At 43.2% G+C, this 22117-nt stretch overlaps 2 protein-coding genes across 3 annotated transcripts in view; one reads left to right on the forward strand and one right to left on the reverse strand.

Moving 5' to 3' along the window:
• Nucleotides 1–6266, forward strand: part of cntn4 (contactin 4) — a 157438-nt gene extending 151172 nt beyond the window's left edge. The window contains exons 16-23 of the mRNA XM_053446502.1: nucleotides 262–405; nucleotides 1300–1370; nucleotides 2425–2659; nucleotides 2926–3041; nucleotides 3927–4113; nucleotides 4204–4316; nucleotides 4414–4582; nucleotides 4993–6266. Coding sequence (XP_053302477.1) covers nucleotides 262–405; nucleotides 1300–1370; nucleotides 2425–2659; nucleotides 2926–3041; nucleotides 3927–4113; nucleotides 4204–4316; nucleotides 4414–4582; nucleotides 4993–5084 — 1127 coding nt within the window. The 3' untranslated portion in view covers nucleotides 5085–6266. The remainder of the gene's footprint in view (nucleotides 1–261; nucleotides 406–1299; nucleotides 1371–2424; nucleotides 2660–2925; nucleotides 3042–3926; nucleotides 4114–4203; nucleotides 4317–4413; nucleotides 4583–4992) is intronic.
• Nucleotides 6267–7665: 1399 nt separating this feature from the next.
• LOC128454100 (band 4.1-like protein 1) overlaps nucleotides 7666–22117 on the reverse strand; it is a 76716-nt gene continuing 62264 nt past the window's right edge. For both annotated transcript variants that reach the window (XM_053437321.1, XM_053437317.1), the window contains exons 14-19: nucleotides 16132–16260; nucleotides 12898–12957; nucleotides 11829–11924; nucleotides 11327–11407; nucleotides 11092–11208; nucleotides 7666–10796 (exon numbers count right to left, since the gene is read on the reverse strand). In XM_053437321.1, the coding sequence (XP_053293296.1) occupies nucleotides 10791–10796; nucleotides 11092–11208; nucleotides 11327–11407; nucleotides 11829–11924; nucleotides 12898–12957; nucleotides 16132–16260 (489 nt within the window). In that variant the 3' untranslated portion in view covers nucleotides 7666–10790. The remainder of the gene's footprint in view (nucleotides 10797–11091; nucleotides 11209–11326; nucleotides 11408–11828; nucleotides 11925–12897; nucleotides 12958–16131; nucleotides 16261–22117) is intronic.

The raw sequence follows: 22117 nt of genomic DNA on the forward strand, positions 1-22117 counted from the left end.
GCGTTACTGTGAATGTCTTATTAAGGAATTCAACCAATATTGCCAAAAGAAGAAATAAGTTGTCAGTGCACTTCTTTTCACATGATTGTGTTTTGTTTTATGAGATTGTGTGTGCTTGTGAGGGATTACACATGTACGATGTACCTGTGGTGGAGTCCTACCAGGCCTGTCATCCTGGAGGACAGTCTGATACACACACACACACACAAAGTTTTGTCTTTACACTGAAGGGGGGCTCTGTGTGTTTTATGCCAATTCCAGAGGTGGTGGGGGGCAACCGGCTGACAGCTACAGTAATAGACCTGAGCCCTTGGGTGGAGTATGAGTTTCGAGTTCTGGCAGGCAACACCATCGGGACAGGCGAGCCCAGCAAGCCATCCAAACAAGCAAGGACGAAGGGGACCTGTATGTACAGCATGAGCAGAAAGATGCTTCCTTATGCAAAACACGTTACTCTTGTTCTTTCCTTATAAAATAACTGTGATGTTTGAGTGTTTTTGAGGAGCAGACCTGTTTGTTCTTTTCAAGGCAAACATTACCTAAGTATTTTCTTCGAGCTCAAACTGAGTCAAATGACACGATTTAAGCTCTCATGTTCCTCTGTAAAATGTTATTCTATATCTTGGAGAGATTATCTCAGCATAAAGACTGCAAAGAGGGGCAAACAGCTAGCTCAGTGCTAAGGTGATGATATAATATATATTGTTTGAATTTTTTTAAACTACTTCTAGCACCTAAATCCACAAGTTGTTTTACACCTTGGGGTTGTGTGACATTAATTGGATGTTAATTTGATTTGGCTTCCTCTGGATATAGCTTAATTTACCATAAAACTGAAAATGTGTCCTGACTGTTACTTCATGTTTGTTTTTGAGAGACGGTAAATCGTTTAATCTAACTCTTGACAACAAGGGTAAACCCAGAGGCAAATGTTCCCAAAATGTCGAACAAGGACTTGGTTGTAGGTGCCATGTATTGTGGTGTTGGGTTCTCTATACAGTTCCCATCAATTTGGACCTAAAGAGAAAAATACAAACCATGTCTAAAAAAACAGACGCCCCCAGTGTACCCAGAGAGAGCGGGTTTCACCGAGGTTAGATCCTCTTTTGGTCACATCTGACACAGATGTGAGGGCTTAACCGATATCTCACATGAGTCCTGGATGCTGAAGTTCAAACCTGTCAAAAAGAAGTTGCCTCTCTGCCATTTGGGAGTCGCCACATGGAAGGTGATTACATGTGCCTCCTCAGCGTTGTGTTCAAGTCAACAGAGCTAAGCAGATCTGTCTTCTTCCTCCAGCTCCCAAGGTCACATCGGCTAATGTGAGCGGAGGCGGTGGCAGTCGCTCCGAATTAGTCATCACATGGGAGGTAAGCAAGCTCGCTCCGGACCCATGGAGGACGGAGCCAGACGTCATTATTCTCTGTGGATGTGGGCCCCTGTTTCATTAATAACAGCTGAACAGCTTAATGTATGGCATTTCATTTTTAAGAACAGGGAGGCAATAACTGCTGCTGTCACCCTGGGGGAGAGAAAAATGCTTTTGAGGTTTCAATAAGATAATTAAACTCAATGGCTCCTTCCAAGTCCCAACTTTTTTTCAGATTGCTTTCTTTCTTTCTTTTCTTTCTTTCTTTCTTTCGCCGCCTTTCAATCAAGAAACATTTGTATTTATTCAGGCGGCTCTAAATCATCAGCCCCTGCTGTGAAGCGTTTCAGAGGATCGCTGTTGATGTTTCAATATGCACAAGTTCAATTAAAGTCTAACTTGTTCCTAACAAAGCCCAGAAAAGTCCTCAGGCATTTTCCTTTGGAAATAAAAGCATGGATAGAATGTTATATTGGCAGCTTTGGCTTAAAGAAAAGGCAAATTGTATGTAGACCAATTTCTACTGGCAAGACAGGGGTAGCTCACAGCTTCCTTCCAGATTCCTCCGGTATATGTCTTATCTTTCTATGATGAAAACTCACTAAACCAGCAGCAACAAAGAGCAAAGTCAATTTGGAGATTATGTTTATTAATATCTCTGCTTGAACCTCTCTCACTTTCTATCTGCTTCTCTTTATTGAAATTAAATTAGTCACCAACAGTGTTCAGATGTTGTGCTGTGAGGTTTTGGGCTTCATCTGCTTTAATTCATTTGGGATATTCTATATAGTTTCCGTTGGTCATGATATCTTTCATTTATGTTTGGTTCCATTTTAATTTACTTTAACCTAGTAGCAGAAGTGTTACCTTTACATGGATACCAAAATTATTTATATAGACCCTGTGGTTGCAGAAATATATACTCTGTTACATTTGGGCATGTTCATTTTCAGCTTACTAAAAGGCTTGTGTCTTTATTCACATGCATGACGAGTAACAGGCGGTCCTGTGCAGAGGGTGACTAACTGACTTCTTAACCTCGTGTTGTCCCGCAGCCTGTTCCAGAGGAGCTGCAGAACGGCCCAGGGTTCGGCTATGTTGTTGCTTTCCGACCTCACGGTGCAACGGGGTGGATGCAGGCGGCCGTACCGTCGGCCGAGGCGTCCAGATACGTCTTTAAAAACGAGAGCATCCAGCCCTTCTCGCCTTTCCATGTTAAGGTCGGGGTTTACAACAACGAGGGGGAAGGTCCCTTTGGACCCGTTACCACTATCTACTCTGCTGAAGAAGGTGGGTGTGATGTCACGTCTTACACACCATGTTGTGAAGTAACTCTCCACACAGAGATTGTATTAACCGTTGAGCTACGAGTCATCCTGAAGCACGGGCACTTCAATCAGAACTTGCAGATGTCTTCCCTCACACTTACCTCTCTGTGTTGTTAAGATGAGAGAAATGACTTTGAAGCAGTTTTGATGTTCCCGCTTTGAGGAGGTCATCAAAAGCTCTGTGTTGCTTCTGAAAAATCATTCTGAGTCTTAATACATTTACTCCAGAGCCTGGCCGGGCGCCCACCAGAGTTCGTGCCAAGAGCCTCTCCGCGTCTGAAATTGAAGTTACGTGGAAAGCTCTGCCCTGGAATGCCAGCAAGAAGAGAGTGCTGGGCTACGAGGTGAGCTGCGCTGAAAGGTCTTGTTTGTGTGCGACTCCATTGGATGCAGATCTGTTTGTGTGAGCACATGGCAACTAATGTGGTTGAATCTTGTTCTCCTTTATTATTGATGGGTTTTTCAGGCTTATGCACCTTGGGCATAGGAGATAATAGCTTGCTGCATGCATAATGGTCCAGCCCAGTCCCTTGCCTGTGGGTTTAGTTGTGTTTCTCTTGTTGCTTACCTAAGTACTGTAACCACCCTGATTACTGATGCAATACTCCAAGGGATAGAGCATTTAGCTGCTAATCCACACAGGAAGGCAGGTTGAGACAGTGGCTTTCCACTCAGTTTGTTCTTGTAGTTTTAATTCCGCTCATTACTGAAATCCAAGATGTGAACAAAAGCGCAGTTTTCCTCCTTGCATTGCATAAAGTGCCAGATTAATAAATAGTTGACCACTGAAAGTCAACAGAGGCCCTGCTCGGCCTGAGCAAACCATCCCTGGGAGGAAAGACAAATTATATTTGTGCTGTCAAGCGCGCCAGCTATTTCAGCCCTGACAAGCAGGGTGACAGAGAGAATCTGTTATCAGTGGAAGTTGATGGCAGGGGATTTTTGAGGATTTTCTTCTTCCCTTTCTTTGTTTTCCTTTGTTTCCTCCGCTGCTTATTTGACCTCCTTCTTTACCATGAAACTGTACTGTATCTCTCTGTGAGCGAAAGGTACATGAGGTCACATGCTGATGCTAAAGCTTGTTTTCAGACCAGTTCACATCTTCCATCCAGTTGAGTTCACATCTCCCCGTTTCCAGTATGCACTTCATTGACAGGGGTGTAAAGCTTTTAAGGTGTCCGTCGTGTTTTCCACTCTCACGTCTGTGGTTCTGCCCTGTCTCCTTCCAGCTGAGGTACTGGAATAGAAGTGAAAGGGAAGACACGGCCAGCGTGCAGAGAACGGTGGGAAATCAAACCTCTACTATTATCCACGGGGTGAAAGGCAGCACCACTTATTACATCTCAGTGAGGGCGTATAACACGGCTGGAACAGGGCCTCCCAGCGCTTCTGTCAATGTCACCACTAAAAAACCACGTAAGTATCAGATGTAATTATAAGTGTAGCAGTCGCTGTCTGCCAGTGTTGCCTTTTGTCTGAGGTGAATAATGTCTTTTCTCCTCTCAGCACCCAGTCAGCCACCAGGTAAAGTCATGTGGAGCACATTAAACTCCAAGATTATATTGAACTGGGAGCAGGTCAGAGCCCTGGAGAATGAGTCAGAGGTCACTGGTTACAAAGTAAGCACCGAGTCGCAAGGCTTTATCAGAAAATTGTGTTTGTAGCAGGCGCCTCCTGTGCCTGAATGCTGACTCAACCCGCGACATCCTTCCTCAGGTGCTCTACAAGAAGAACCGACACAGCCGCCCCAGTGTCATGGAAACCAACACCACGTCCGTGGAGCTCGCCCTGCCCACTGATGAGGATTATATCATCCAGATAAAACCATTTGGAGAGGGAGGGGAAGGCAGCAGTAGCAGGCAGATCACCATCCCAAGGATACCAGGTCAGTGGAGAGCTAGTTAGTGCCTCCCCTGTGGCTGAGCGGAATAATCCACTCCCCTGCTGCTGTGTTGCCTGAACACATTAGCTACCATCATCACCAAAGGAACAGGGAGAGAAGGAAAATAATGTGCTACCTGAAGCATTTGTGCAATTATGGCCTCTATGTGACACTGCAATGTAGAAATTGGATAAAGGGTGGTGCAATTTATTTAAAATGCTATGAAAATCTCATTCCCCAGCTCGAGTAGTGACTAATTTTTAGAATTGCATGTTGTGCAGCTCGTGATCACTAAAGCAGGCTGGAGAGACAGTTGATTAATGAAATGAAATGCCGCGTGAAGCTTTATTTTCCCCTGGTTTCTTTTCACAGCAATCAGACTAACAGCCTTGTTCTTTTCAATAACTTTTCAGGCCCCAACGCAGTCGGCTCGGCGTCCAAGGTCTCCACTCTGTCAGCGCTCAGCACAATAGCACTGTCTTTCACAGCTCGGACATCTTTATGACAAACGGCTGGCAGCAGGCGTTGCTTCTGATGTGGAGACAGCTCCTCAGCGGAATGCACACACCGCCCCACTCTGGTGTGACTGGATCCATTCATTTAGATTTTAGATGCTGATGATAAAAAAAGTAAAAGAAAAAATATGAGAAAAAAAAGTTGCCGTTGAGATGTCAGGGAAGGAGTCCCCTTCAGCAGTCAGGCTAAGTAAAGGAGAATCGGCCCATGTTGTGACTATGTTGTTACCAAAGCAGCTTTCATAAGAAAAAAGGTAAAGAGAAAAAATGTCTTATATGCATCTTTTTGTATGACATGTTGAGCTTTTATAGATTTTGTTTTTCTTTATACATTTTAAGTCAGTCTGGGCCCACGGGACGAGGACAGTTAGGCGTTAGGCGCACTTTTCCAGTCGGGAGCTTAAGAATGTGATTTGACAGTGAATCTTTTGTCTACCACAGTGAGTTTAGACTTGTACCTTTGGTTGTAAAGTACCAGAGTAGTTTTCTTTGTTTTTTGTTTTTCATGTTACACGTCTGCATTTCTGTTTCTGCAATATCTCACTCAAAGGACTGCACTGACATGTCGAGGGTTTGTCATCATTGCTCGTCTCATGTGAAAAGAGGATAAGCATCTAAACTCACGTCTCCAGACGGCCCATGCTAATGTTAGTCAGGCAGCCAAAGTGTCCGGGAAGGTTTGTTTTCCCTTTTATGTGTCGTGGATCTACAGAAAATGCAGCAAAAAAACAATATTTGTCTGTTTTGATTATGTCAATGCGTTAGGATGCCATATATCTGGCGCCAGTCTTCTAGGGTAAGTTGAGGAAGACATCCCCAAAAAGTTGATGAAGTCCTGAAAGCCACTAATGCGTTCGCCACCGACCTTTTAACCAGAAATAGCAGCATGTCGATGGAGAGCGTCTCCCCTTGGTTCCTCTACCTTAGCCGTGGAACTGCACTAGTGGCCGTCCGGACCCTCATGGCTGCATCATGCTCCTCATTCTTTTCGGTTAGCCCTGCGTCTAGAGCTATTCTTTGCCTTCTGTGTGCCTCATCATATGTTCAAAATCCTCAGGTCCTTCAAGAGCCTTAACTTATCATATGTAAATCAAAAAACATTTGAAGCATAGACTTATGAAGCAGCCACTGTGATGTTTACATGCTGCTGTGTCGATAGAATTTGTCCGTGGTCAGGCTTGGGTGGGGGGGGGGGGGGGGGGGGGCATCCTAAAATTTGTCTTAATGGCGCTCTGCTGTTTCGCATTGGGAAGTTGATGATATATGAGGCCTGGAGCATTTTTATAGGTGTGTGTTCTTAATAAAAAGACAATGCTGCTGATCTTTTTTCCTTTTTCCATAGTGTCCTGATGCTATGTGGGACTGCTGTAGTAGTTTGTAGTACTTTGAAGGGAAGTGTACTGTAGGCTACTGGGTCTTGCTTGGAATCATGCATCAAGAAGCGTGTAATATACTGTTTTGTACACTTCAAATCATTTATATAAAAGAACCTTTCTAAAGAGATGATTTACTTGGTTTTTATGTAACAACTCTTGTTTCATACAGTAGCTGTAACTGTTGCTCAGCATGACTGTACTTTCCCTCTCTCCTCTGTCCATCATGCAAACCAACTGAATGGCTTCGGGAACATGCCAGGTCCATACATCCGATCTGTGTATACTGTGTGTGCAACATGAAACTGACCCATAGTCAGCCCTGTGTCTTTGCTTCTGTCTCAGTCAGCCCCTCTCAGATGCACTAGGCCTACTGTCCATATATGCTCTTCATGAGGGTCTCCTCTGTTGTTTATACTGTGTTAATAAAGATTATTGATTTATACAACGACGCAGAGCTCTGCTGGTCCTTCTCAGCACATGTACGTCTTGTGTAGCATTCCAAATACACTCATTGGCCACTTTATTAGCAATATTTCAAAAATTTGGATTTCAACATCACTTCAAACTTCTTTAGTTCATATAAAGTTAGATTAATATCACCCTGACACACATCTTTTTTGGTAGAAGTTATTGCTGAGCTGTAATACTGTGTCGTGTAAGATGTTACCTGTGCACCATATGAAGGGTGAATGTATTTTAAAAGGTGCATGTTCATATTGTGAAAAAACTGATTAGTCAAAATCTAAGCATCATTAGCAGAGTTATCCAGATTTCTGGCCACTTTCTGGTTCAAGCTCCAATATCCCCCAAGCTTACATTTCCCATAATTCAATTTGACAGATCTTTTATGCTTGGAAAGCCCTCACATCTCAGTGGGGGTAAAATAAGAATTTCAGTGTAAAATAATTTTGATATGTTGAGTGAAACAGTTAGGAAACGCACTAGGTGGCGCCAACAGCACACAAATACCACGAGTCTGTACCTCAGTGACACATACTGAATTCTAACACGAGATGGCAGTGCAGCAACACCACTCATACTCCATCAGAGGAAACATATTCTTTCCTGTCATGAATTACTAGTGTATGAAAATGTTTCATTCAAAATAAAACGGATTAAAAAAACATTTCCCACAGTTTCACTCCTCATTGTATTTTAGCGTTCAGCATGAAATCCCACAGAAATCAAGACAGTGTTTGAATCGTACTGAGACATTTATTTATGCGTGTATGTTTTCCATTTAGGCTGAATGCAAATACAGCAAATGCACACCACCAAGCACTAGGGGAATGTAGAGCAAAAGGCAGTGGAGAGTTGAAGGTGGAGGTTAAACAGCGGAGTAGTTTGATGCTCTTCACAGAAAATAAAAAACTCAAATAAAAACTTAGAAAAGAAATAAATTAAGCTCTATGGGCACTGTGCTGGTTTTTCTACGTTAATGGGGCCGATAAATGTTTTCATCTCACGGTGGAGGAGCAGTCCAGATTCAGAGAGTGGACTTTCTTTACCAGACTCTAAATCGTCTCCTCACCTCGGACTGACAGCAGAGGTCGTCTCCACATCTGCCTCGCGGTGATTAACAGCACTTTCAGCCGGGCACTGACAACTCCCATGACCACCACTCCCAACATAAGGCACCCTCTCATGGGTCGTTTCTATTGCTCTGCTGTCCTTCGCTTTTCTACTTTCTCTGCCTCGTCCCTTGAACTTCCCAACACATCCCTGCTCCCTAACGGTCTCTACATACTTTACAGAATAGCACACACAAGTATGGATGTTTATATATAAATGTATATAAGTACAGGTCCTCCATCCTTCAACTCACCACCTCAACCACAGTGCACCACGTCTCTCCTGCTGCAGCTACAGTTGATTCTCTTCCAATGTGTGTCCAGTACTGCAGGGAAGATAGGCCGTTTTATTTTGAACCCCCCCTCCCCCAACAGTTTACAGTATAAGTGCTGCTATCATGGCAAGCTAGTGCCCTCACAACAGTCCAGTGTCATAAGACCAGATGAAATAAAACAGAGCATAAAATAGAATAAACATCAGTGTGGGAATCTCTTGTTTCCTCGGACACATCCACAGCAGGTCGACAGTTTCAAGTCAGGGGACGGGGGGCGGGGGGGGGGGGGTATTTAGACGAGGAGGGCGACAAAGCCATGGAAAGCCAGGTGTTGGAGAAGCTCCACTGAATATCACTAAGTCGTTTATATAGGTTTTGGTTACGCCTTCGGTTCGCATGACAAGTTCACAGTTTTCTCCCTTCAGAGGACTCGGGATAAGAGTAATGGCTGCTTATTGCAATTCTCACAAGCAGTGCGCTTCACTGCTCCGGGGGTAAACAGTAGCACAAAGTTAACAAGGACAGCAACACGGCTAACAGGCTCCATCACAGGGATTCCCATGTATGATAACAAGTGATGCATAGTAGAGTATTAAAGGTCATCCAGGATATATGTGACCGACGGCGGGTCCTGTGGATTGAAATCGTGTGTGTCGGTCTGAGTCTGGTCTTTGTCTGCGAGGGAAACGAGGAGGGAAAAGCACAGGCCTCACACTCAGCACTCCTATAAATACAATTACAAACTCATACAGCATAACTTAAAAAGGGTTCATCCAACAGAACAACAACAAAACAATAACCCATGTTAATCTCGTGGTATTGAACGTTTCAGTGTTTGTGAACATGCACATTGAAAAGAGGAGAATATCTTTTTTTATTTACGGTTTGCCAAACTGATGCTGATGCCATCAATGCTGAGCTCAGAGATTGTTGCAGTGCCTACAAGTGGGCAAACAACTAATTATAACAGATTCCAGAGATGATAATGATCCTAGTATCGATTATTGATAAGGACATCTTTAAGATTTGGAATCAACCCACAGGTACCACATACTTCAGGCACAGCAACGTGACCAGAAGTTAGTCCTCTAATTCACTGGATTTCTCTTAAATGCATCACAATCTAACAATCTAAAAAAACTTGAATGACTTTAATTGTGTTTCAATTGAGTTCTTGCAAAGTTGTAGGACCCAACACTTGAGGGGACTTGAGTTATCAGTAGTGTGATTTTGTCCTTCAGGTTCACAGGTGACGACTGAAACGTCCAAAATCACAAAGACTTAAAAACTATGTTTCATGGTGGAAGTCAGTGAAATCAAGTAGGAAAACACATCATTACATTTCAGAAACTTATCAGATGAAACATTATTCATATTAAAATGTCTCTACAAATCTTTATGGCTGTGCCCAAAACGTGCGCCCAGCAACAGCGTTTCTCTATGTTGATGGCGAGTTGGCACAGTGATGAAAACTGTAACGGAGAGGTGGCGAGAAAAAACAGAGCGAGGACTTCGATGTTTGTGTGTCGGAGTCTGAGCCTGAAGAGGAGTTCAAGCTGCCAACCGATCCGTCCTCATGTTCCTCAGTGAAGTCCTGTGTCCACCAGCATTTCATGTGAGGACAGTGTCTCCCAAGATACTCGTCACGGCAGAGCCGTGTCCGTGTCTTTTTTTTTCATTCCCTCAGCTATTTTCTGTATTGAATCATGCAGATTATAATCATCTGGTATTATACATATTTCATAAACAAGCAAACACTGGACATAAATTAGATTCTCTATAGATAAAAATGTAAAAAGCCAATAAGACAGCTGTTGATTATATTGAAGGTGTCGCAGCCAAGAGGTGGCGACGTCGAGCTAAAAGGCTGCCATTTGCCGCTCAGCAGCCCACCCCCCATCACCAGCACTGCCCCCCCCCCATACTTTCACCCAATCACTCTCTGCTCGTATATACATTTCATATGTGACAGTAGCACAGAGAAGAAATTTGACTTTAAAATAGAAAGACCTTTTTTTTAAGGGAAGGGAAAAGGGGCCATGGAGTTTGGGGGTAAGAAGTCAAATTATTTAAAATGATCCTGAGGGTTCACATGAGTCAAAAAAATTGTTAGATTAAATAATATGCAAGTAAAGTTTCATACAATGACTCTAAATAGAGGTTAAATCAAATGGTTACAGCTGTGAGTGGTGTTTCTCTTTCAGTCCTCCATCACTCTGAGTCGTAAACTATCCAGTAGAAGACATTTCCTGTGCTGTAGGGAGGCGGAGGGAGGGGACGGGGGCCAGGAGGCCAGGAGGCCAGGTCACAGTTGGTTTGTCTAAAGGGACAGGAGTGAAGCTGACTGCCTCGTGGAACACAGTCTGTTCTAAGTAGATAGTCCTCTTGGTGGCGTACTGCAAGGTGGGGCAGGAGACACACTCCGCTGGAGGATCCCTCTTGTGTCTCCCCGTGTCAGGGGCCATCTTTACCGATCAGGACTGCAATGAGACATCACATAGAACAGTCATCAATCAGTCAAATCGTATAGCCCACATTAACAAACCACAGTTTCCCTTATAGAGCTTAATAAGGTGCAATATCCTCTGCCCTTTCCCCTCAATCACAAAAAAACAAGCTTGGATTTGCTTCTCTATGATGCAAAATCCATCGTCTGTAGTGTTGTACCCTTTTGCAGGCGTTTTAAATCTTAGTAATTTTTTTATATCCCTATAAATATAGCACAAGCAGAGTAATCTTGTAACCAGCACTGATCACATGAGCAGACAGACACACCTCTGCGTTCTGCTGCACATCCTCAGTGGGCGACTCAGTTTCCCTGATGACCACTGCTTTCGTCACCAGCATGTCAGGGTGCTGCTGCTTGGCCTCCTGGATCGCCATGGCGAGGGCCTGGGGACACGAAGCATCGGCACATGGGTCATTAAATTTACACCTCAGCTTCTGGTTTTTAATGGATTACTGTTCGTACAGAGGCTGTGCTGCAGTGTGTCTGAGCTGCTCCTCTCACCTGATGTTGGTCCACGTCATCGTCTCCTGTGATGATAATCCTTTTCTCGATTCTGGTCTCTGAGTAGCCTCCTTTCACAGTCTGCAGAACACACAGAGAAACAAATCAACTGAAGGACTCATAATATTATTCCCTATCATTAAAAATTCTGTTTTATAATAATTTTAATTATCTGCTATCTTAGTTGCAAGGACCTTTTGACTGTGGTGCCTCTTTCAGAAGCATCAAATTCATCTTTTGTGCAATAGATCATTTCTCCGTGAAGTTGTATTTACAAAATTGTATTGGTACTCATGCAAAGCCTGCTGGGATTTCTAAGATTACCACATAACACTGTGAGGCAAATAAATGTAAAAAGTATTCTAATGTTTTATTTATAAGTCTACAAAAAATAACCTTTTATTTGTTTATCTACTCACATTAAATAAATATCATCTAACAGATGGTGTGACTCCAAGACCCTGGTATGAAACTGTAAGCATGGGAACAGTTAAACTGTTACCTTGGTAACTTGAGTTGTGGTTGCCGAGGTGACGGTCTCAGCGGTGATGGTCACCGGGGACACGACGGACTCCCTCCCCCGGGCGCTGGCTTTGACCTGCAGAGATATTATTAGAGCGGAGTCACACACATGAACAGGCACAGCATGGGGTTTAGTCTGATGTGTGCGTAACCACAGTTGTTAGCATCGCTCTGGGCAATCAGCTCGTTTCTCTCTGTCAACATGATAAAGGTTTTCAGGTTCACAAACACACAGCTATAGGGAGGGAGTGATGGAGGACTGGCCCTTTAAGAAATGTTGTATCGGGATTGTGTTTAGATTTGTATCGGTATGCTTTTCTCATCTTATCCACCAACCATTCATACTATGTATAATGTAAAATACTTATTCTATTGCACACCATTCACACACTGTGGGCACAGCTGTCAGGAGCAATGTCTTGCCCAAGGACACTTCGGCATACGGACTGGTATTGAAACACTGACCTTCTGGTCAGCTCCACCTCCTGAGCCACAATGTGGTAGAAAGCCTTGGATACAATAATTCACTAACATGATGTGTGTCGGACACTTCCTCACTCTTTATACACCAAGAAGAAAAGTCCCACAGATGCAACTACCCCTCCACTAAAGGGACACTCCGTAGGGTATAGGTCAAATTAAGACTTTTTTTCCATAATGCACTTAATAGGTTTTTAATAGGCCTTTTTCTTGACGACACTTTTGCAGTTTATGATGTGGATTCTTCTCTTTAAACATTTAATTTCACCTGCTGACAGGAAATAAAGGTGTCTGTATTCATCTACTCGTTCATACATTCTTTGTTTTGTAAAAGTGAGTCATTATCACTGAATGTCAGTATTGGGGTGATTAAATCATTTCAGCATTTGGCCCACACAGATGGATCCTCTCTAACAATATTCCTTTTCATGCTTTTCCTGAGGGATATCAAGTAAAGGTCAATGCTGGAAAAGAAGAGTGAGGACAGCACAATAACTGGAGTTTCTTATTCTGCCACCACCGCCACCCGCACTGTCAGACTGATGTATTCCCTCAATATAGACACTTACAGGGGAGCCATTTTCTTTAAGGGCAGCAGGAGCCTCCAGTGGGCTGACGGCTCCAAAGCTCTGAAGGACAAAGAGAAACAGTTTTGAGATTTATGCTCATAGTTCTTTGAACATTTTAAAATATTAAGTAAGTATGTGTATTTAAAGAAAGACTACTTTGGGGGACTCATAAAAGAAAGATATAAAAAGAAGTTTACAAATAATCAAAGAAAATGCCAAGATATATTGCATTACAGTCTAACTCCGGACAGAAATGGTTAAATGCCTCAGCCAACCGGTCAAGCTGCAGTTAATCTCCATTTCTGTCCAGACTCATATGATATATGTAGTGAGGACTTTGAAGGAATTTTCTAAAATATGAATGAATAAAAGAAAGATCAGCTTATTTATTTTCATCGAGAAAATATAATACATGCCGGTGAATATCGTTGTGCATTTAGCATTACAATTATGAATTGTCACATCTCCAGATGAAGGAAGTTTATGAGTCGGCAGTATGTCAGTGTTGTGTTGACAGCTTGACACAAACCAACTAAAGCAATGCTGCTTTAAAGAAACTGCAGTAGGCTATATAGAAGGATTATTTTACATATATATGATGTATGAACTCTTACTTTAGTCAGACTTGGTCACACTGCCCTGACATTTAATCAAACATATTTAAGAGCTTTGATCAATTATCATATAGTTATTATTGGTTATATTATTTCTGAATTATTATTGGATCATGATATTACCTCTATTTAAATAGCATTTAAAAGTCATTCAGAATTTACATTATTTAAGGATAGGGAAGGGATGTAGATAATTTCTGTTAAAACCCTTCATGATCATGGGGAATTAGGGTTAGGGTTAGGCAGTTACAGACAATCAACAGATGTAATGTGTCGCCCTCTGCTGGACAAACGAGGACAGTGCTGAAATCTTTGTCTGCCTAAAGATGACGTAATCCTCCGTTTACTGTACACACACACACACACAGAAACACACACCATTTGACTTAGTCTTACACTGACCCACTGTCTTCAACTTAGTGATTAACATTATTATGATTTGCAGTTAGACGATATGTGACAGTGTAAACAGATTCGGGTCCCCACAACAGTAATACTAGTTATATCAAGACCACACACTCACCAACCCTAATCTAAATCTAAACCTACTTCTAAACATAACCCCAAAACAAAGTCTTAACCCTAGAACAGCCCATTGAAAAAGTGAGGACCGGTCAAAATGTCCTCACTTTCCAAAAATGCCCTCACGCTGAAGGATCTATGCTTGAAAAAGTCCTCACAAATACATAAGTACAGGACCCCCACCCACACACACACACACTTACACACACACAGACACACGCACACTGTGTCTGCATGACTTCAGAGGACACTACATTAGTTGTGTCCCGGTTCAGGAGCAGTGGGCTGCATTGGCTGTGAAGGCCGAACCAAAATGAGACGATCTGGTCTACAGGGGATTTTTTGTTTTTCGTCACCAGCTTGCCCCGCCCTTACTGCTGTCGCCTAGCAACAGAGCTGCAGTCGGACACAACGAAAAAGTACCTGGAAGTATGATTCCTGGGATAGGTTGGCCTCAGAGGGATCCACATGTACACAGGAGGTAGAGCGGGTGGTCCACTCACCAGAAGGATGGGAGTTTGTTCCCAGTCTCTAACATTCCACGTGAGTCCTGTTCTAGCACACATCTCTCAGTGTGTGAGTGATGTGTGCTAGAAAACATGCTGCACACGAATGCACTGTATGTGTGTGGAATGGGTGAATGGAAAAACTGCACAGTAAAGCTCTTGGAGTGGTCATGTAGACTAAAAAAGTCCTACATAGATAAAGACAGTTTACCATTCGTTAAAGCCTTTGCTGCTTTGTTGAAGGATGCATTTGTTGGCCCGACTTGAAGAAGCCTTCTAAATGGGACGGCCTAGTCAATCGCTGTGACCCAATCATCAATCATTCTTCAAAGGCAGGAGCTAAATAAGGACGCAACTTCCGACTCACATTTCCCGGACACCATCACTTTAACTTGCCTGGCAGGATTAGGGTAAGGGTTAGCAGCGGTGACCTAAACCTAACTTTACTTCACCTTAACTAAACCTGAACATAAACCTAACCTCACCCAAACCATAAAACATGTCTTCAGCTTAAAACTGTATGACTTACATTATGATGACTTGTTGGATGTCTTCCTTATGGAGACAAAGATCAACAGTAATATTATAATACCAAGACCACACACACACACACACACACACACACACACACACACACACACTCATACACACACACCACTGCGGCTCTCGCACTGACATCTGTGAAAATTCGACTCAACGCTGCTCTGGCACTTCAAAGGCCTCGTCCCTACATCATTGATTGAGTTCATTCACACCATTAGCTGTGCGGCTAAAGATCCCAGCCATGATTACATTTTAATAAGGCACCTGTGGGACAGCCCGGAAGCACTCAAATCTTCGCCTCCGAAGATGAATGGAATTCACACCTGCTTTCCTCATCCTCATTAATTCACTGTCAATACTTAACTCACTCCATTATGATGCAATTATGTCATCTTTGTCTGGGGGAAATGGCCGTGGTGTCACTGAAGCCAAAAGAAAAAGCTTTCTCTTCTAATCAAGACTAAGTCCAGCGCTCTGTAGGGATATTAACGTCTTCACTGTTAGTCCATTTGATGAGTGGCTGATGGGACTGATCCTGTGATGAGTGGTGTCCTCACTTGACTTTTCTACAAATGCTTTCAGTCAAAATAAGAAAATGATCGATTTATAAGACTCGGACTGAGACTCAAGGAATCAGGCGAATCATAAACATAGAAGGGTTAGGTATATAATGAATCCAACAGTGTATAAAATATTTTTAAATTATCAAGATACATAATAAATAAGTTTGACATTTTGGGAGAGTTAGACAAATAAACTAATACTACTCAGCTATTTAACTTAGCTTAGCATAAAGAGTGGAAACAAGGGGAAATAGCTAGCCTGTTGCTGTCCAAAGAAAGTTAAACTTACCAACACCAATTAAAGGTTCAGTGTGCGAGATTTTTATTGTTGTTTTCTTTGAGCAAGAAGGAGCGGGAGGGGGTCCTTTCTACGTCGGCAATGTTTTTTTGATGATTGGGTACTTAATGTTTGTGATCTATATTAGATGTTTAAAACAATCCTTTCTAGAAAATATTTCAAATTTCATAGATATTGATTTTGTGTACCTGTGAGGAGATGTTGACAGTGTTGGGATGGACCTCAGATCCATTAGTTTGTGTCTCAGTCTTGGAGTCGATCCTCTTCAGGATATGGGCTGCACTCACAGCACTGGCGCCTTTCTTCGCCACAGGAGGCTGTGAGAGACACAGACAGTACAGTGACGTCAAACAGCATCAAGCTATTGTTTTTCACAGAAAGACCTCGTAAGAACTCAACATGTTATGTATCAGCATATTATTCAAAATAAAAGCATTTGAATCCTGCTGACTTGAAAGAAACAAATGCTGACATCATTTTTTTATTGGATTGTTCCAGTTTATGACAAAATGCAAATAGTGAAGCAGCTGCAGGGGAATTCAAAGAAACAATTGAGCAACTGACAAATATGAAAATGGTTGAAGAATTAAAACATATGCATCAACAGAGAATAAAATAAATGTCAACAAAAGTAAACATGAACGAAATACAAGTGAATTCAAAAAATGGGAAATGGTCCAAGGAATAATAAAATAAATGAAAAATAAAGAGAAGGGAGGTATGGCATTGAGTCCAACCAAGCAGGATGAATCCAGGGGGTGACGGTGATGATGAAGGAGCACGTTCATCTGTCTACCTCATGATGTGTTGCCGCCTCAGGAAGCTTCTCCTCTATGGGAGACCTGTCATGGGATCCCATCAGACGGGCAGAGTAGAACCTGGAGGTCTCCTCAAAGTCCTCCCGTCCCACCTCGGGTTGTCGCTCCCTCTCCCCCAGCTCCGACATGCCTTTCGAGAAGTCCTCCACGCCAGAGTGGAGATCTGTGATGATGGTGAAGTCAACCTCAGCCTCAAAGCTGGAGGTGGAGCTGACCGTCATGCTTGAGCACTTCCGCTCGATGCCCAGGTGGCTTTCCCTCATGCAGGCCACAGTGTCACGCTCCAGCTCTTCATCGGGGACTATGCCCGGCTGGGGCCTCCTGTCCCCATATTCCCTCTGGGTACAGACACAGGATTACAAATCTAACATGACTGTAGATGGATGGATGATGAAGATGGTACATTGACCGGGATGAAAGCATCATCCTTATGTTTACAGGAAGTGTGTTCGTTCGGTTTCTTGGTGGATCCAAAATGAAAGACGTTGCATTATACATTAATGTATCCAAAACAATAGAAATGGCATGCAGTCATGAGGGACTGGGATGATGAGTAGAGGGAAAACCAACCTAAAAAGTATAAAATTCATTATATCAAAACCTTTCTATCTGTTAGGTTGTCACAAGCCAGCCTGAAAACTTTAATCCATTCAGCTCAACTTCTATGCTTTAGTCACTTCTGCCTCTGTTGGCAACGTGACTCTAGAAGCATTTAAATGAAACACGGTAAAAAAGCAAGTTTGAAATATCCAACTCTGTTTTAAAGGGGCATGAGCCAAAAAGAGATGCCACTGAGCCATCCAGTCGACAGCAAAACCACTTACATTAATTACAAGTGCACTTGCTAATTAGATCACAGTAAAAACTGGACCATGCCAGCTACAGCCAAGCACAAGGGATTCTGTTTTCAACCCACACATTCACTTCAAATTCATCATGGTGATGGATGAGGGCCACTGAGTAGCCAGTAAAGAGTAGCACTCCATCCTTTATGGCTTTTGGCTACTTCTTGTATACCTTGTCAGGAGAAGCTGGTGCAGGCGGTGAGGAGGCATGCAGTGAGGAAAAGAGATGATGGAGTGGAGAAGAGGAGGTGGTTTAAATGCAAAACAATAAGCTTAGAATCAGCAAATGCTTCAAACCCTTACTGTGAGACATGCACAGGGCTAAAGAGTTGATGGTGTAGAGAGGAGGTGGGTTTAAATACAAATGTAAAATCTGGACCTCAGCAAATGGCATGACCCTAACCCTAACGCCCGACCCTAACCGTGAGGGATGCACATGGGTAAGGAGTTGATGGTGTGGAGAGGAGGAAGGCGGGGTTTTAATACAAATGAATAACCTTGAAATCAGCAAACGGCTCTTCATAAATGGCAGGAGTGGAGACAGGCTCCTGCAGAGGGAAGCAGAGGAGAGGGCAGAAAGAGCATCTGAGGGTTAAAACAAGCTGATGTGGACAGTGGACTAACAGGCCATCACACAGACAGAAATCAAGGCAGCAGAGCTTGAAACAGGCCTGGAAAACATGAGCTTAGTTTGTTCAGAGCACAAACTGGGATCCTGGTGTACTATTCGGTGAGAGTCCAAATATCAGTAGAGCCAAAATGTGCGAACAAATTGCTCAAAGTTGCTCTTAATCAGGATTTTCAATGTTGTAATAACTGACATCCAAGTCAATAGATGTTGAGATCCTGTCAGGTCCCAATGGAGTCAGGCCCAGATTTCAAGCACCACTCTCCAGCCAAGTAGCATACAACAACGGGACAGCAAAGAGGTGAGCTTACTTCAACGAAAACAACATATAGAGCCAGGTTCATTTGTTAGAATTAGCGGTGGCAGGACAAGAGAATCATGCAATTTGTATGATGAGCAGGTTTTCAGCATAGCAGCAGCCATCCATTGACCAACTGAGAGTGCGTTGCAACTCTAAACACCTTGAATTTCAACAAGAATGTATTTAATTGTTGTGGATAAATGTTGTTAAATGTCCAATAAAAGATACGTTTCAGACCCAGCCAAAGCAGGTCCACATGTTTGGAGCCGCCTAATATATTTTCCCACACTCACCAAGTTCAATCAGATCTTGATATGATTGTTACTCGCCAGTGAGGTACATTCACACACTGAGTGTGTGAGTGGCTACGCAACACCCCCTCTCATGCCTGTTTAATCCAATATAAGCGAGAGCTTGACTCAGATGAAAAGGTGGGAAAATGATGAATGCTGTCACGTCTATTCAGTTGAAATTCCTTTCATTCCAGTGCCCAACGCGTGCAGGCGTGCTAATGATACCAACAGTGAAATGAAAGAAACAAATCTGGCTGTCAGGCTCTGAGCTGTGGGGGTTTCACAGTAAGGTGTTTCCAACACCGCTTAGCTTTCTATCCAGGTGGGATTGGGGAAGAATAATGTAACTGATTTATGATTTATCATCACCAATCTGAAGAATCAAGTGAAACTTTGTAAATTCTGTTGATGACAGTAGATCAGATTGAATGAGTTTCTCAATAATTCGAACGCAATCCAATTCTACACTCTATTATGATTGATTATTATTATTATAATAATGATTATAGCTGTCTGTAAGACAGAAATGGATTGCAAGATATGTCCACCTTTCTTCCTCAGATGAGTGATTTGATTTGTAGCATTAGCATGCAATAAATCTGTCTCATAATTTCAGTTTGAAAATGACATGGAGACTGGCAAAAATCATCAGAGCGATGATGATATGTGAGCCCTCTTTCCTTGCCACACTCCGACAGAGAGCAACGTGAGCTGGAAGGAAATTTGCAGCTCACATGTTAGAGAAAGTGAAGACAAACCAACGACCAAAACATGAGATATTGATTTATGTCTCTCCTTTTTGTTTGTATCTTTCTCAGCCAGTGGTGAGCTGTACAGATTTGCGAGACACTGAGATGCACGTTAAGGGCAATAAGAGGGGAGACATTGAGGTTGCCATTGAGAGAAATGTCCAAACTCTTTGATAGATTTTTGCCACAGGACGGAGCTAAAGTACTGCTCCGCCTGCTCTTCACACAGGCACGAACAGTTAAGACGGATGAGTGTTTATAGTCACTGAAAACGTAGAAAAAAAAGAATAATGGCGTGCGAGTCTGTCTGAAGCTCATGCGATGCTTTACTTCCAATGACTGAATAGCAGATGCCGAGCAGCGTTACCGAGTGTCTCTTCTTGGCTGCATCCAGGCCCGGCTCCCTGCCAGCATTCCGACTGTTCCGCAGTATCAGTCCGGACTCCCTGGCCTTCTGTGTTTTCACTGGTGGGGCTGGGGGAGCCATTTTGGGAAGCACAGAAATCTTAGAGCCGAACGACTGACTCTCAGTGGGCCCTCTAGCAAACTGATAGCTATCGTCGTGTTGATCTGTTTTAGAAGTAGCCTCCAGATCTGCTGCAAATGCTGAATGGTGGGCGGAGAGATCAGCCCAGTTGAGGTCTGTGGATCCCTCCGGAGAGCCGACCGACCAGCGGTATTCTCTTCTGGAGACCCGGGTTAGTTCATCCTGTCCTGTCCTGTCCCTTTCATCCTTACATGCTATGCTCTTTGACCGCTCTGGCTTAAGAGGAACAATCCTGGTGATTTCCGACTGGTAGCTGCTGCCTGACAGTCGGTGGAGAGATGTCCTCTGACCTTTCTCTCCAAGGAACCCTTCAATATCCTCTGCCCCAGAACTGATCTTCCGCTCGTGTGTCCTGACCTGTCGCAGCTTTACCTCTGCTAGATCTTTATTGTCAATAAGGCCCTTCCCTCGCACCTTCATCACACATTCTCCTTTAACACCTGCTAATGAACTATCATGTTCTATCTTTCCGGGTCCGTTCACCGACCCTGCCTCAATATCCGTTGCTCCGACCTTATTCACTTTTTTTCTATTTACCTGCTCTTCGTCTTCAGTAGAGACCTCTATGCTTTCTTCTATTAAGATTTCCTCCAGTTTAGTATCTTTATAGACCCTGACTGACTGATTCTTTCCTGATCCCTGATCCTCTTTCTTCACCACCACCGGGGATGATTCACAGTGATTTCCTGATTGAAAGATTTTGTCGGGACTAATGTCCGAGTTGGCGCCTTCATTTTCTTCTTCACTAGAATCACTGCCTCCTTTCCCATAGATGAGTTCCGCAGGCATTCCCAGGTTTAAGCTCTGGGGTCTCCTCTTTTTCCTTTGTTTAGAAGCTGTGCGTTCCGTTATCTGGCGCGAGCCCGGGGCCACATCGCTGCTTGCCTCAGGGTCCGAGGCGTGAGATGGTTTACTTTGAGATTTGTCTTGAAACGAGTCTGCATTCTCAGATAATTGAATCACGAAACGACCTTTGTTGGTCGTCCAAGATTCCGAGCATACATCTGCCTCACTCGACAACTTTGCTTCATCGATATGGCTTTTCATTCCTTTTCTGTCATACCCTGTCACCTCTTTATTTATCATCTTGGCAACATCTATCTCTTTTTCCAGCTCCTTTTTCTCCCACGAGGAATCCACTGTGAAGGATTTGTTCTTTTCTTCTGTGTTCCAGTCAGGGTCTGGTTGATAAGTTTCTTGTTTTTCAATCAATACCCACTCCTCAGAGCCCTACATGTTGGTATAGATTAAACACAGTTAGATATGCCAGGCACTGCTGTGGCAGATAAGGAAATCTACAGAATCATTTGAATCACAGAAAAGGGGAAATCTGGTAAACATGCATTTGCATTTAGAAGGTAACTGCATCATGAAAAGGGAAGAGTGAGAGATTTGGAACCTCAGGTGAAGTCACCACAGTCTTCTGGACGAAACCCTCAACAGACAGGCTGTTGACAGGGTCCTCCCCAGCTGATCGACCCACCAACTGGCCGACACGACGCAGAGGAGAGGGTTTAAGAGATAAGGAAGTACAGGTGTTAGAACTCAGACTCAATCTGAAAGAGTGAATTAGTGAGATGAACAACTTCATGCAAAGAGGAGGAAAAAGAAGAACAGCAGTAAGAATCAGCACCGATGGGACATTACAGAGTTATTCAGTAAAAAACGTTTAAATTAACTTCAAACTGAGAACATGCAGGCCCGTGTACCTGATAGCTACCAGATCCACAGAACCAAATCAGCATGCATTTGCAATGCAAATAAATAAAAAAAATCTGTAACTACAGCAAAGAACCGGGTTTGTGTTAATGCTTAGGAAAATAGTCACAAACACCAAGACTCTCCAAGACTGTGATTGTTAGACAAACAGAATAACGCCCCCCCCCCCCCCTCGAACACTCTCTCTGGAATGAGACAGACAGCAGATTGTCTTTTCTGATGCACACAAAGTTTGACACACTACGGAGATAATCTAATAATCTATAATCACCAA

Source organism: Pleuronectes platessa, chromosome 2 (assembly GCF_947347685.1).
Source record: "Pleuronectes platessa chromosome 2, fPlePla1.1, whole genome shotgun sequence".
NCBI lineage: Eukaryota > Metazoa > Chordata > Actinopteri > Pleuronectiformes > Pleuronectidae > Pleuronectes > Pleuronectes platessa.